The sequence below is a fragment of the Podarcis cretensis genome, assembly GCF_951804945.1.
Source record: "Podarcis cretensis genome assembly, chromosome: 14".
Taxonomy (NCBI): Eukaryota; Metazoa; Chordata; class Lepidosauria; order Squamata; family Lacertidae; genus Podarcis; species Podarcis cretensis.
The window spans coordinates 42584051-42597724 of NC_137183.1; the positions used below are offsets into that span (position 1 = coordinate 42584051).

At 48.3% G+C, this 13674-nt stretch overlaps 1 protein-coding gene across 7 annotated transcripts in view; it reads right to left on the reverse strand.

Annotated features, from left to right (window-relative positions):
• The window catches only part of DNAH3 (dynein axonemal heavy chain 3), a 99121-nt gene that overhangs the window by 80070 nt on the left and 5377 nt on the right, over positions 1-13674 (reverse strand). For all 7 annotated transcript variants that reach the window (XM_079953619.1, XM_079953622.1, XM_079953618.1 and 4 more), the window contains exons 3-5: positions 12380-12481; positions 5286-5517; positions 2955-3012 (exon numbers count right to left, since the gene is read on the reverse strand). In XM_079953619.1, the coding sequence (XP_079809745.1) occupies positions 2955-3012; positions 5286-5517; positions 12380-12481 (392 nt within the window). The remainder of the gene's footprint in view (positions 1-2954; positions 3013-5285; positions 5518-12379; positions 12482-13674) is intronic.

The following is a 13674-nucleotide window of genomic DNA, read 5'->3' on the forward strand; positions in this document are numbered from 1 at the left end:
TGGAACGCTCTGCCTCATGAGACCAGGGCTCTGCAGGATCTGATTTCTTTCCGCAGGGCCTGTAAGACAGAGTTGTTCCGCCTGGCCTTTGGCTTGGAGCCAATTTGATTCCCTCCCTCCCTCTCTTTTTTTCCCTTTCTTTTCCTTCTCCTCCTGCGATGAGGCTACATTTTAATATTTTAATGTTCCATTATTTTAATGTTGTATTTTATTTTTGTTTTTAAGTTGTAATCATTCATCTTTTTTATTATTGTTTGTAAGCCGCTCTGAGCCCGGTCTTGGCTGGGGAGGGCGGGGTATAAATAAATTATTATTATTATTATTATTATTATTATTATTATTATTATAAAAGAAACCGAACCCTTTCTGCTGGGGTGTGCCTACTTGCTTGTGTGAACAAAGGTTTCAGAAAGTGACCTCTTGCATCTCTATCTAAGGAACAGTTTAAGAGATAATGAGTTATGCCTTCCACCTATCCACAAAGGATATCAGGTTAACTGCATGGCTGGGAGAAAATTCTGTTTGAAATTCTGGACAGCCAGTATTACTACTACTACTACTACTACTACTAATAATAATAATAATAATAGTAATAAACTGCCCTTCATCAAAAGATCAAAAAACACATATAAATAGTTAAAACAAAAACAACAAAATAATAACTTCCTCCCCTTCTACAAACACATTTAAAATACTGAAGAATATTAATCAGCCATGATCATGGGCAGGGAGAATTTCACAGCACAAGGGCCACATTCCCTTCTGTGCAACCTTCTGGGGGCCACATGCCAGTGGTGGGTGAGACTAGAGGCAAAAGTGGATGGAACAAGAAATATAAGTTGGCAAGTATCCTTACAGACTCAGGCACCCCTCTCTATCCTCCATCCAGAAAGAGACATTGAGCTCAAGGATGCATTTCAGGAAGGCAAATAACACTGACGCAAAGCAGAGCTAGTGAGGGGGTATGGCCTGGGAATACAGGGTGTGGCTTGGCGGAGGTATGACCTGGAGGGAGTCCCAAGGGCCATAGAGTCCAGGAAGGCTCCCAAGCCTGAGGCTCCCTATCCCTATCATAAAGGTATTGGATTAAAAGGCAGTGGAAGGACACTGCAGCACATAAGACGGAAACACTGAATTGCTGTGTGGCTGTGAAAAGCATGGAGAAGCCAACATTAGAGTCTCGTATGACAGCAGTTGGAAAATGGCCCCAAACAGCTCAAATATAAAACATTATCTTGCCGCTATATGCGCGATGTGAGCCACTTTCCCCAGATGAAATTAGGCCTATGCAACAACCAACCAGCAAGTAATGAAGACATAATTACTGTTTGGAACTTGCAAGTCTTAATGACAGCCTTTGATGTATCTCAGAAGTGAACACTTTGATAGACTGAATGATAATATTGTAAGCAAGTGCCCAAACATGGGTGTGTGCAGCTGTCTGCTCCTGCCTTTGTGCATAAATCTGTGTGCTTAAAAATAATTTAAAAGCTAGCAAACAAAAGAACCCATAAGGAACAAGAGAGGGGAGAAGGATTTCCCCTGTTTTCAAATATAGTCTAATGGGGCCTGAACCAACCCTGTGTAAGGTCTATGGGTAATATTTAACTACATTTTTCTCAGAGCAGACCCACTGAAATTAATGAACATGGCTACATTTGGCCCATTAATTTTAATGAGCCCACTCTGAGAAAACTTAGTTGAATACCACCCTTTGCAACCTACAAATCCAGATCTTTTGCTGTGCAGGAGGCCTCTATCACAATCTCTACTCTACATTTAGCTCCGTGCTGGAAATATTCTGTCCTGTGGAGAGCCCTTTGCTCCCTATTTGTTAGATTTGTTCTGAGATGCTAGACCGGCCAGCAGGCTGGTCAAGATCTGAGCACTTTAGGAGGAACCATTATATCTTTAAAGCACATTTGAAGCACATTATTGATGTCAAAGAATTCGGGGCACTGTAGTTGGTTAAGGGTTGCTGGAAATTGTTGCCCCGAGGGATAAACTGGAGTGCCCAGAAGTCTTTGAGGGAAAGAATGTGCTTTGAAAGTTGCAGCGTCTATGCAGCCAGAAATGATTTTTGTCCCTTGCTCCTCAACTTTTCATTGCTGTGTGCTCTTAGCTGCCTGAGATAAAGAGCTACTTTCTGGTATGTGTTACCTGGGTGAGAGAAGGAACTGGAAGAAATATGTGAACATCACACATGAGCCAAGTTAACCCATCATGAGAGCACCAAGTTTTCTGGCTTATCATGGTATACTGGGAGCAAGCACCATGCACACATACTGCTCAGTTGTTCTGATGATCCTCTTCCTCAGTGTCAATGGCAAAAACAATCCAGGAAGTCAGCCTGGCAAAGTCATTTTTCTGCCAAACAAAGAGGATCCTCCCCCAGCCTCCCCTCAGTGGTGGACTTTGGGGTCTCAAATTCCAACAGTGCTCTGTGCAGTGCTAAAGTTTGGCATGTGCCTCCGTCCCCCGTTTTTCACCTTCCATTCTACATCATAGTTGCGGTGCCTCTGAGGCTCTGCACCCAGTGCAACCGAACCGGTTGTGCTCCCTTAAATCCGCCTCTCCTCCCTCACTGGCATAGCTGTCAACTTTCAGATTTGAAAATAAGGATCAGCAGCGTCGAAAATAAGGGATCAGCAGCCTCACCTGTCCCGGGGAGAATCTACAGGATATCTAACAATCCAGGATAGCAGCGGGAAGCAGCGGGAAATGGCGCTAGAATAAGGGAATTTCCCGCAAAAAAAGGGAAGGTTGACAGCTATGCTCACTGGCAGCTGAATCTTTATTCAATACTAGTGATAAGATCATCTCTTCCCCTGTACCTGGGGAGCATCAGGGCAGCTTAAGGCAAGGAGTCGCTTGAAAGCTTATGGAACAACAACTATCACCCAAGTCCCTAAGTATCAGTCAGATAAATGCACAGCTTATAAATTATACAATACCTGTCATAGTCATCAGCAACATTTCCTGATGAAAGTTTCTTCTTCTTCTCAGAGGGAGCTATATGACTTGGTCAAGGGGAAAAAAACACTAGTCAAAAAAGGAAAAGACTAGTCCAGATTTGGGGACTCTTGAGCTTTGCAAATTCTACCTGATCTGCACCTCCCAAACTTATGTGTTGATTTGAATTGAAGTTACCAGCTTTTGTACTTCCTTTTGTACTTTTGTACTTACATTGCAGCAAATGCTAGAACAGTTCAAAATACATAAAATTTTAATCTGCTAATTTTAATGTGGCTTTTTAAAAATTGCTTAGTGGGGAACAGAACAGACATATGTACATAAGGAAAAGGGAACCAAACTGGAAATATACAAACAGAGCCAAAATATGCATGCGTCTGTTTATTAAACACAGGACTATCCATTTGCTTAAAATGCAGGCTGGTGAGTCTGTTTTTTATAACAAAAGAGGCACACAGGGGAGTGAAGCAAGCTCATATGCTTCCCTTCCTAACCTTGTTCTGATACCAGCCCAGTAGTGGCTGGTACCCCTTGGGATTGGTAGGGTGGAAGGCAAGGGGGCCACCAGTAGGTGGTGCCAGAGCTGATATCAGGAAGAGCCATTCCCTAGACCAGTTTTAAGTAACAAGGCAGGCAGGTGGGGGGGGAGGCTGAGAGTAGACTGAGGCTGGTGGAGAAGTGCCCCATTCACCCTAATGGACAAGCATCCCCTAAAATGAGACAGGTGTTTGTGTGCTAAAAGCAGCTAAAGATGCTCAGAAGGTTTCACGGCGCACAGAAAGGTACTACTTGCTCAGCAGGGAAATGCAGGAGCTTCTGTTATACCTGCAATTCCCCACACCACTAGGAAACAGCAGCTGGGGGTGGCACAATTTAGGTGAAGAAAATGGCATAGAGGAAAGGGGTAAAAAGCCTCAATCACTGGAACTTTCCAGATCAAATGCAAGTAGCCCTCACTGTCATTCACTTTCCCCCCTCACTGGACAGATAGCACAGATGCATTTAGTGTTTTTATTTTTAAAATAATGGGGGAAATAAGCATGAGACTCCCAGCATAACAAGCTGTTTGGCTGACAGCAATCTCCAAATTGCTTTCATGTCAAAGAATGTTTACAGACCTTGCAATTGCTAGAAGAGAGTCACAGAACACCAGCAGTCATTGGTAAGAGAAGGAAGATGTCCCTTTTATTTCTGTTAGCCACCACACCACCCAGGCCCATCAGTACCCAGCACCCTTGGACACCTGCCTGGATGGTAACAGGGCATAAACCAGCCTGGGCTCCCTGACTCAAAAGTCTGAGCTGCAGTTTTAAATTTCCCAGAATGATTGGGGCACTTTGGGAAACTTAGATTGCTTACGCATAGGTGCTTGGCTACTGAAGCCAAGAAAACCGCACAGCCGAAGGCTCAGCAAGGTGGGAAAGGGCATGGAAAACATAAGAAGAGCCGCACTGGATCAGGCCAATGGCCCATCAAGTCCAGCATCTTGTTCTCATAGTGGCCAACCAGATGCTTATGGGAAGCTTGTAAGAAGGATCTGAGTGCACCAGTGTTCCCCAAACACATTGGAGCACTTTGCTAAGGGAATGCTTAGGCATAGACTTCTCCCTGATGACACCACCAATAGCTGGGTGTGCAAAGCACTGCTAGCACCAGTGCTCTAGTGGAACAGCAACACAGCAGAGTGCAGTGCCCTGCGGCCATACTTTTTTTCAAAGCAGAAGTGGTGGTGTCATCTACTGCAGTAGAGTTTTGCTGCATACACACCACACATTTAAAGTGTATTTAAAGCACATTCTCCACCCCAAATCATCCTGGGAACAGTAGCTTAAGAGTGCTGGGAACTGTAGCTCTGTGAGGGGTAAACTACAGTTCCCAGAATTCTTTGAGGAGGGGATATGGTTTAAATACAGTATATGGTGCATAGGCAGCCTTTGGCAGTGTTTGTGGAATGCTCTTCACAGAGAAGCTTGCCTGGCGCCCTCATTACATATCATTAGGCACCAGGTAAAAATGTTTCTCTTCAACCAGGTGTTCAGCTGATTAACATTCTATGGCTTTTTAAATGTGTTTGTGGTAGGCAGGTTATCAGTTTTTGTATGTATTTTGGATTTTCATTTTATATTTTTCTGTTGTGAACCGCCCTGGGATCTTCAAATGAAGGGTGATATAAAAATTTAATTAATAATAATAATAATTGTAAGCTTGAGGGGAGAACAAAGGCTGGGCCAACACATATAGAGCAGCCTTGCCAGACAAAAAGACAGGAAGATAAACAAGCATTTGACAAGAAACACAAGGACAAGAGACACAAACACATAGGATACGTGAAGAATGTCTTGTGGTCCCAGCTGGCTTTCTTGCCTTTAAAGGTGAAACTATCTTACGCAGATCTTTCATCTTCAAGTTCTGTGCAGTGAGGGTGTAATTATTGGCAATGGAGTTGCTGGGGCTCCGGAAATGACGCTGCTCTTTAAAGGGAGCTGCCAAAGTCCAGGATGCTCTTTGCATCAGAGAAGGGTAAAAGCTGCTATTTTGGATCATCTGAAATGGAGTGGGATGGGGAGGAAAAAGAACAGTTTATATTCTGTTGTGCAAGCTGGCAATTTCTTTAACTGATATAAGGTAATGACAGTGGAGGCTGGTGCCCACTAGGACTGGGTAGGGCAGAAGTCGGGAAGGCCAACAGTAGGGGGCGCCATATCAAATGGCTGCTTGAGCTAGAGTCAATGGTAGATGAAGCCAACTATTTCTGGTTTTGCCCCTATTATCTTCCCTGCTGAATTATACAATAGCACCACTGAGACAATGAGACTGACAATCAGTGCTACTAGTTGTAAATAAAAAGGTAGGCAGGTGCAGGGATGGACTTAGGTAATATGGCAACCTGAGAGAGGACAAAATTTGGTGCCCCCTATTGTGGTTATTAATATTGCACATTCAGAAGCAATAGAATGAATAAAAACTGAAATAAAAATTGTCCAGTCCAAAAATATGGTTCAAAAGCTTTACTAACAGAAATTGCTTCAAAACAAACATGAAACAAATAATGTTACATCCAGATAATCACATAATGTCAGGTGCTGATCCCTGCACAGGTAGAACATCTTAGAAATATGAAATAACTTCATTCAGAGCTGAAATCAAAGCTCTGTCTCTCCAACACAGTCTCCATTAACTTGAGGCTGTATTCCTAGAGAGAACCATTTGCACATCCTTTCTTCTCTAGTGCCTCAGAACGCACACCTAAGTCACACCCCCAAAATGGACACATGAATATCTCATGTGATCCAACTTAAACACCTTGTGGGAGCTAGCAAAGATACATTCTCAGTTCATCAGCACCTGTCAAGCTCTCTGAGAGCTTTTGTTTTAGCTCAATGGAACTTTCCAAACCATGCTGTTTTTAGCAGTACACATGCAGACATATACAGAGTTATTTTCCATTTCAATGTACAGTTAAACAATTATACTTAACACCCCCTAAATATTTCTTATTTTCACAATAATTTCAGATCTTCTCAGTACGTAACCATATAAATATAAGTTTATTATTGTTTTTGTTGTTTTGCGCCCCCTTGGTTCAGCACCCTGTGGAGGGAACCGCCTGTGCCGCCTTAAATCTGGTGTGGCAGGTGGGGATTGGCTGAGAACATATTGAGCTTGGTGGGGCAGTGCCTCATCTGCCCTACAGGACTAGCTTCCATTGGACACTTCCTGTATCACAGACCAATGGAAGGGCAATGTTGAGAGCTGGAAGGAGTGGGCCCACTGTATGTATTTTGCCCAAGCTCCTCTGCACCCAATACTGAATGTAACAAACCCAATGCACAGCCTGCTAACAGACTGATTGGGTACAGTTCACACATTATTAGGCCAGTGGATTCTACAAATACACATCAGTTATTATATACTATGGCCAAAGTTTGTGAAATATACTCGGAGTCGCAAAGTGATTTCATGCTCTTTATTCAGCTCATAGTGGTGAGGAGGAATGAATGTCCCCTCAAAGTATCTGCTTTATATACATTATTTACACAATGGGCTGCACATGATTGGCTAATTCCGGAATTCTACTGTAAGCCAATCAGGTTGTGGATTCACTTCAATCTGGAGCATGATTGGGTGGTTCCTGCCAACCAATCATACTGCTGCATTGTTCTAGGACCAATCAGACTGCTGCATTCTGAATCCTATTGTTCTAGGAGCAATCAGACTGCTGCAATTTGGATCCTATTGTTCTAGGACCAATCAGACTGCTGCAGTTTGGATCCTATTCGACTCAGTACATAACACCCCTCCCCTCTAAGTTCCAGTCCTGCCCGGGAGGTCGCATTCATAGTCCTCAAGGTACGCTGGCGGCCTACGTGTGCGTTGCGGCCTGGGGTGTTCCCTGGTCCGGGGTTCAGGTTCTGGCTCGTGTTCCAAGGATGCTGGCTGTGATGGGGCTGTTTGGTCTGGCGCAACCGGCTCGCTCAGTCGTGGTTCTGGTTCCGGTGTCCTTTTGGCCTCACGGGTCCTCTCTGTATTTACTGATTCTGCCTCTCCTGCTGGCCCCTGCTGCTCTATGGGCCTCGCTGCCCCACTGTTCCCTTGGGACTCCTCTAACCTGTCCTCCTCCTCCTGGTTTTCTCCCGGGAATCGTCGCCGTATCTGGTCGCAGTGGCGGCGCCAGCACTGCCCCCCATCTGTTAGCACCTCGTACGACACGGGGCCAGTGACCCTGGTGACTGTGGCGGGTACCCATGCAGGGCCTGCCCCAAAATTCTTTGCGTATACTGGGTCCTGGGCCTCGAAGGTCCGGGGGTTCCTGCCTTCCCCCACCACTACCTCATCCTGAGCTCTATCGGGGTGAAGGCGGTCCAATCTGATTGCAAGGCGCCGACCCATTAGTAGTTCAGCGGGGCTCCGGCCAGTCGTTGAGCTGGGGGTGCAGTGCTGTGCTAGAAGGAATGTGGCAAGGCGGTACTCCCAATCCCCTTGTGTCATGCGGCGAAGGGTTTCCTTGGTGGTCCGCACCATGCGTTCTGCTTGGCCATTGGTGGCAGGGTGGAATGGCGCCGAACGGATGTGGCGGATGGCGTTCTGCGCTGTGAAGGTTTGGAATTCTCCTGACATAAATGCAGTCCCGTTGTCTGAGACGAGAGTGTCAGGGAGCCCGTGGGTTGCAAACAGCCTGCGTAGTACCCGGATGGCTGCGGACGTAGAAGTGGACGGTACCAGTGCAACTTCCAGCCATTTGGTGTAGGAGTCCACCACTATGAAGAATGTTTTCCCCTGAAAGGGGCCAGCAAAGTCCACATGCAGGCGTGACCATGGTGCTCGGGCGGACTCCCAGGACTGGACTGGGGCCCTTGGGAGATCTGGGCGGGATTCTTGGCAGGCCTGGCAGTGTTTGACCTAGGCCTCTATCTCTCCGTCGATCCCCGGCCACCACACATAACTCCTGGCAAGGGCCTTCATTCTTACTACCCCTGGGTGTGTCTCGTGTAGGGCTGTGAGGACCCTTTTGCGGAGGGGCTGGGGAACAACGACCCTGCTTCCCCATAACAGGCACCCCTTGTGTGCCGACAGTTCATGTTTGCGGGTTGTGTAGCCGGCGAATTCTGGCCTGGGGTTGCTGCTGGGCCATCCCCTCCACACCCAGTCCAGGACCCGGGAGATGACCCTATCTTTCTTGGAATGGTGTGCAACTTCTTGTGCCTGAATGAGGCGGTCGGGAAGCAGCTCCAGGCTCATAACCTCTTGTGCAGGTGCTGGGTCGGGGCCTGTTTCCGGTAGTGGTAGCCTGCTGAGGGCGTCCGCATGGCCCATCGCCTTCCCAGGGCGGTGAATCAGTGCATACTGGTAGCTGGCAAGGAAAATTGACCACCTGAGGACGCGAGGAGACAGCACTTGGGGGGTCTGCTTTTCGGGGGCAAACAAGCCAAGCAACGGTTTGTGGTCAGTCACCACGGTGAAGGGCCGCCCGTACAAGAAATCATGGAATTTTTTAACTCCCTTCACGATTGCCAGACCCTCCTTGTCGATTTGTGAGTAGTTCCACTCGGTTGCGTTGAGTGTCTGGGAAAAGTATGCCACCGGTACCTCTCTTCCATCTGGGAGTTGGTGTCCCAGGACAGCGCCAATGCCATAGGGTGAGGCGTCGCATGCTAGCACCACCGGCAGCCTCTCGTCAAAGTGTGCCAAGACCGAGTTTGAGACAAGCAAGTCCTTGACTGCCTGGAATGCGGCCTCCTGGCGCTGGCCCCACACCCAAGGGGCCCGCTTGTCCAGGAGTCTGTGTAGGGGCTCCGCTACCGCCGCCTTGTGGGGAAGGAAGGAATGGTAAAAGTTCAATAGTCCCAAGAAGGCCTGAAGTTCAATCTTGTTCTTGGGCGCTGGGGCATCACAAATGGCCCGTACCTTGTCCCCAGTCGGGTGGACCCCTTCTGCGTCCAACATAAATCCCAGAAAGTCCACCTGGGGCACTCCTAGTAGACATTTTTCCCGCTTCACCTTGAGACCCACTGTTTGGAAACGGTGCAGAACGGTGCGGAGGCGGTCCTCAAACTCCTCTGGTGTGGGCCCGGCAATCAACACATCATCGAAGAAGGGGGTGACGCCAGGAATCCCTTTAAGGAGAGAGTCCATTAGATTCTGGAATATGCCTGGTGCCACGCTGACACCGAATTGCAGCCGCTTTACCCTGAATGCTCCTCTGTGCGTCACAATAGTCTGTGCCTCTGCTGTGGCCTCATCTACTGGCAGCTGTTGATATGCTTGGGCCAAGTCCAGCTTGCCAAAAATTTTCGACCCAGCCAGGGTGGCAAGGACATGGCTGACCACTGGCACTGGGTATGCATGGGCCGTGAGGGCCTTGTTTATGGTACATTTGTAGTCTGCGCAGATGCGGACTGAACCATTAGGCTTGACAGGTGTGACGATTGGGGTTTCCCAGGGGGCATTAGGCACCGGTTCCAGCACTCCTTGCTCCATGAGCTGGTCCAATTCCTCGTCTATACGGGGTTTCAGGGCGAACGGGACCCGGCGGGCCTTGAGCCTGACCGGTCGTACTGCGGGGTCAAGCTGTAGAGCAATGGGGGGGCCCGTATACTGTCCCAATTTCCCATCAAAACCCCCCGGAAATTCCTTGCATATGGCGTCCACGTCCACTTGTAAGCTAGTGTGGTTCACCCCGGTGACAGCTAGCCCCAGTGGTCCAAACCATGCCAATCCCAGTAGGCTAATGTAGGGGCCCTTGACCACAAGTAAGTCCAGTTGCCGCGTCCGCCCTCGGTATTGCACCCTGAAGGTCCCCACCCCCATTGTGGGGACCTTACGTTTCTGGAAGTCCCGGAGGGTGAATGGGGCCGGGCTGAGTTTGGGACCCCCAGTAGGACACAGTTTCCTTAAGGTCCTTGCCGAGATTATGGATAGAGTTGAACCCGTGTCAAGCTCCATGCGGCATGGGCCCCCCTCTATCTGTACCTCTACATAAATTTTCTCTACGTTGGGGTGGGGCAACTGGTATACCTGGAAGTCCGTGAGCTCCGTCGAGTTGCCTTGGTGCATTGGGCCCTGGGACCTGGGGTTCTTGGATTGGTCATCTGATGCCTGGCGTCGGGTGGGCCGAGCCCGACACACCCGGGCGATGTGTCCCACTTTTCTGCACTGCCTGCACTCTGCGTTGCGGAAACGGCAGGTCCTCCTCTCGTGACTTTCTCCACAGCTTGCGCAGTTCCCTCCTTCTCGTCGAGGCAGCTGTGGTATGTGGGCTGCTTGAGTGCGCTGCTGTACTCAGTGCACCTCCTCCCTGTCAGATCCTGAGTCGTCGGTGAGGTCTTCGTGGTGGACCCTCGGTTGGAACGGCTGGCTCGGCTGTGCCTCTTGCGTCGACCTCTCGGCAGCTTCCGTTGCCAGGGCCTCCTCCAGAGCGACCTGGAACGTTAGGTTCTTCTTAGCGTAGAGGCGTCGTTGCAGCTTCTCATCCCTCAGGCCACCGACGAGGCGGTCACGAAGCATGTTCTTCAGCTCTGAGAAGTTGCAGAACCGGGCGGCTTGGCGGAGAGAGGTCACAAACCCAGTTATGGTTTCCCCAGGGGCTTGTCGCTTTGCGTAGAAGGCATTTCGACGAGCCACCACTGAGGGCTGTGGCGAAAAGTGCCCCTTCAGCTGTTCCATTATTGTTTAGTATGGAACAGTAGCAACGTCTTCAGGCGCAAGGAGAGCCCGGGCGATTTCAAATGTCTCCTCTCCGCAAACGCTGAAGAATATTGCCCTCTTCTTGGCGTCTTCGTCATCGGTGACCCCTTTGGCTTCTAGGAGGAAGGTGAAACGGGAGGCGTACGGTTCCCAGTCTCCAGATGCAGGGTTGAACGGTGTGAAGCTGCTGTCGGTTGCCATTCTGAGTTCCTTGTGTCCCGGAGCTGAAGCCTGGATACACGGTGCGAGGCAGCGGTGCGGCAGGTGGCGGTGCTGCGGTGCTGTGTGTGGCAGTCAGCTCAGCGGGATCCCATCCTCGTCGCCAGTGAAATATACTCGGAGTCGCAAAGTGATTTCATGCTCTTTATTCAGCTCATAGTGGTGAGGAGGAATGAATGTCCCCTCAAAGTATCTGCTTTATATACATTATTTACACAATGGGCTGCACATGATTGGCTAATTCCGGAATTCTACTGTAAGCCAATCAGGTTGTGGATTCACTTCAATCTGGAGCATGATTGGGTGGTTCCTGCCAACCAATCATACTGCTGCATTGTTCTAGGACCAATCAGACTGCTGCATTCTGAATCCTATTGTTCTAGGAGCAATCAGACTGCTGCAGTTTGGATCCTATTCGACCCAGTACATAACAGTTTGTAAGACAGGTCAGAGGGCAGCCAGCAAAATCACAATGCCCCACTGTGGAATGGCTTGTCTATGCTTGCCCAGACTTTAGCCCACAGGTCAGGCAGGCACACACAAAACCATTGCAAAGAGGCATCCAAGAGAAACTTCTTCCCTTCCTCTTTTTACTATGACTCAGCCATGCTTATTAGAAGAAGCATTCCAAGTCCCAGTAGTTCATCTGCTATCTGGATTGATGTTACTCTGGCTCCAGTGTACTCCCACCACAACTGTTTGAATCCATGTACATACAACATTACTCACAATGCATAACTATTCTGTTGTTTCTTGTGAAATGTAACTGTTTGATGCACATCCTCATAAAGCACATTTCATTTGGAACCAATCACTTGTAGCCGTGCTTTATGAAGAACAATGAAACCATGCTTTATTAAGAATATTTCTTCTGTAGGATCTGGAACCCTGACTTGCAACACAAAGAACCTGCCTTCCCAGAGTACCACTCATCTCCCATAAGCAGTGCCTGATGGTGCCTTAATAGATGTAACCCAGTGGGCAGTATAAGAAGTATACATACCTGATACAGTTCAGAGGGGTCTTCTGCAGCCAAACCTGGCAAAGGCGGCAACTCTGGTATTTGTTTGGCATGGCTCATATTATAGATGGAATCATTCTGTTCCTAGGAATCATTAAAAAGGAAAAAAGTAATGTGTTAAGAAAGCCTATAGGACTAGACAGATATACAAAGCCCATCTAGATGCAGTGGTGGATGGGGGACCATTGGGGTTGATAAGCAGAAGGCAGGGAAGCCAACAGTAAGTAGGTGAAACCAGGGCTAATGATAGGCTCAGCAAGACCCAATGACAGAGCCAACAAATTTGTCCTCCTCCTTCCCAAGTTCTACAGGGGGCAATGCTGAGACTAAAGAGGGGGGAGCCAACAGTCAGGACTGCTCTTTTGGAAATGGAGTGGGGTGGAGAAGGAAAATAGCAGTTGTGCTAGCCGGAAATTTACTCGACTGAAATAAGTGGAGGTTGGTGGCCATTGAAGTTGGTAGAGCAGAAGTCATAGAGGTCAAATGTAGGAGGCTGGTTGAGCTACAGCCAATGATAGATAGAGCCAACTAATTCTGGTTTTGTCTCTACTCTCCCTCCTTCTGAATTCTACAAGAGCAACACTGAGACTAAGGGCAAGGAGGCTGACAGTCAGAGCCACCTTCTGGAGGGATTTTAAGAAAAAAGGCAGGCAGGTGGAAGCTAGCTGAGGGCAGATGGAGGTTGGCAGGGCAATGCCCCATTTGCCCTAATGGACCAGTCTCCACTGTACAGATGCAGGCATAAGCCTTTTCTGCACTGCTGCCTAGGAGTTGTGTATGACACATCAGTATCAAAACACCTGTGAAATCCTGAATTATGTATATATCATAATTGAATGGTGGACATAATTAAACACAAAAGACAAGCGGGGCTCCGCTAGGGGCGCCATGGAAGATGCCCGACAATACCATCTCTCCAGCTCACACAAGGTAATTAAGAGGCTGAGATGGGAGTAATCAGCCTCCCAGGGTTCTTCCCAGTGGAAGGGAAGATGCAGTCTCATCCGCGGCTGCCCACAAACCACCCCCGAGTTTGAAAAGAAGGAGGGGGTGGGGGCACTGGATGGAAAGCCCTCGAGCGAGCTCGGATCTCCTGGACGCTGTCTCTATGAGCACTCCAAGTTCCATTTCTTAAGATAAAAGATTGGATATAAGATTTATGGACATGCTTCGAGCGAAGAAAAGGTATTTTATCTGCTAGTTAAGCCAGCCACTGAGATGCCAAGAGTGACGGATTGGAAGAAAGATAACACCAAAGAAAAACATCTAAGCCGGTA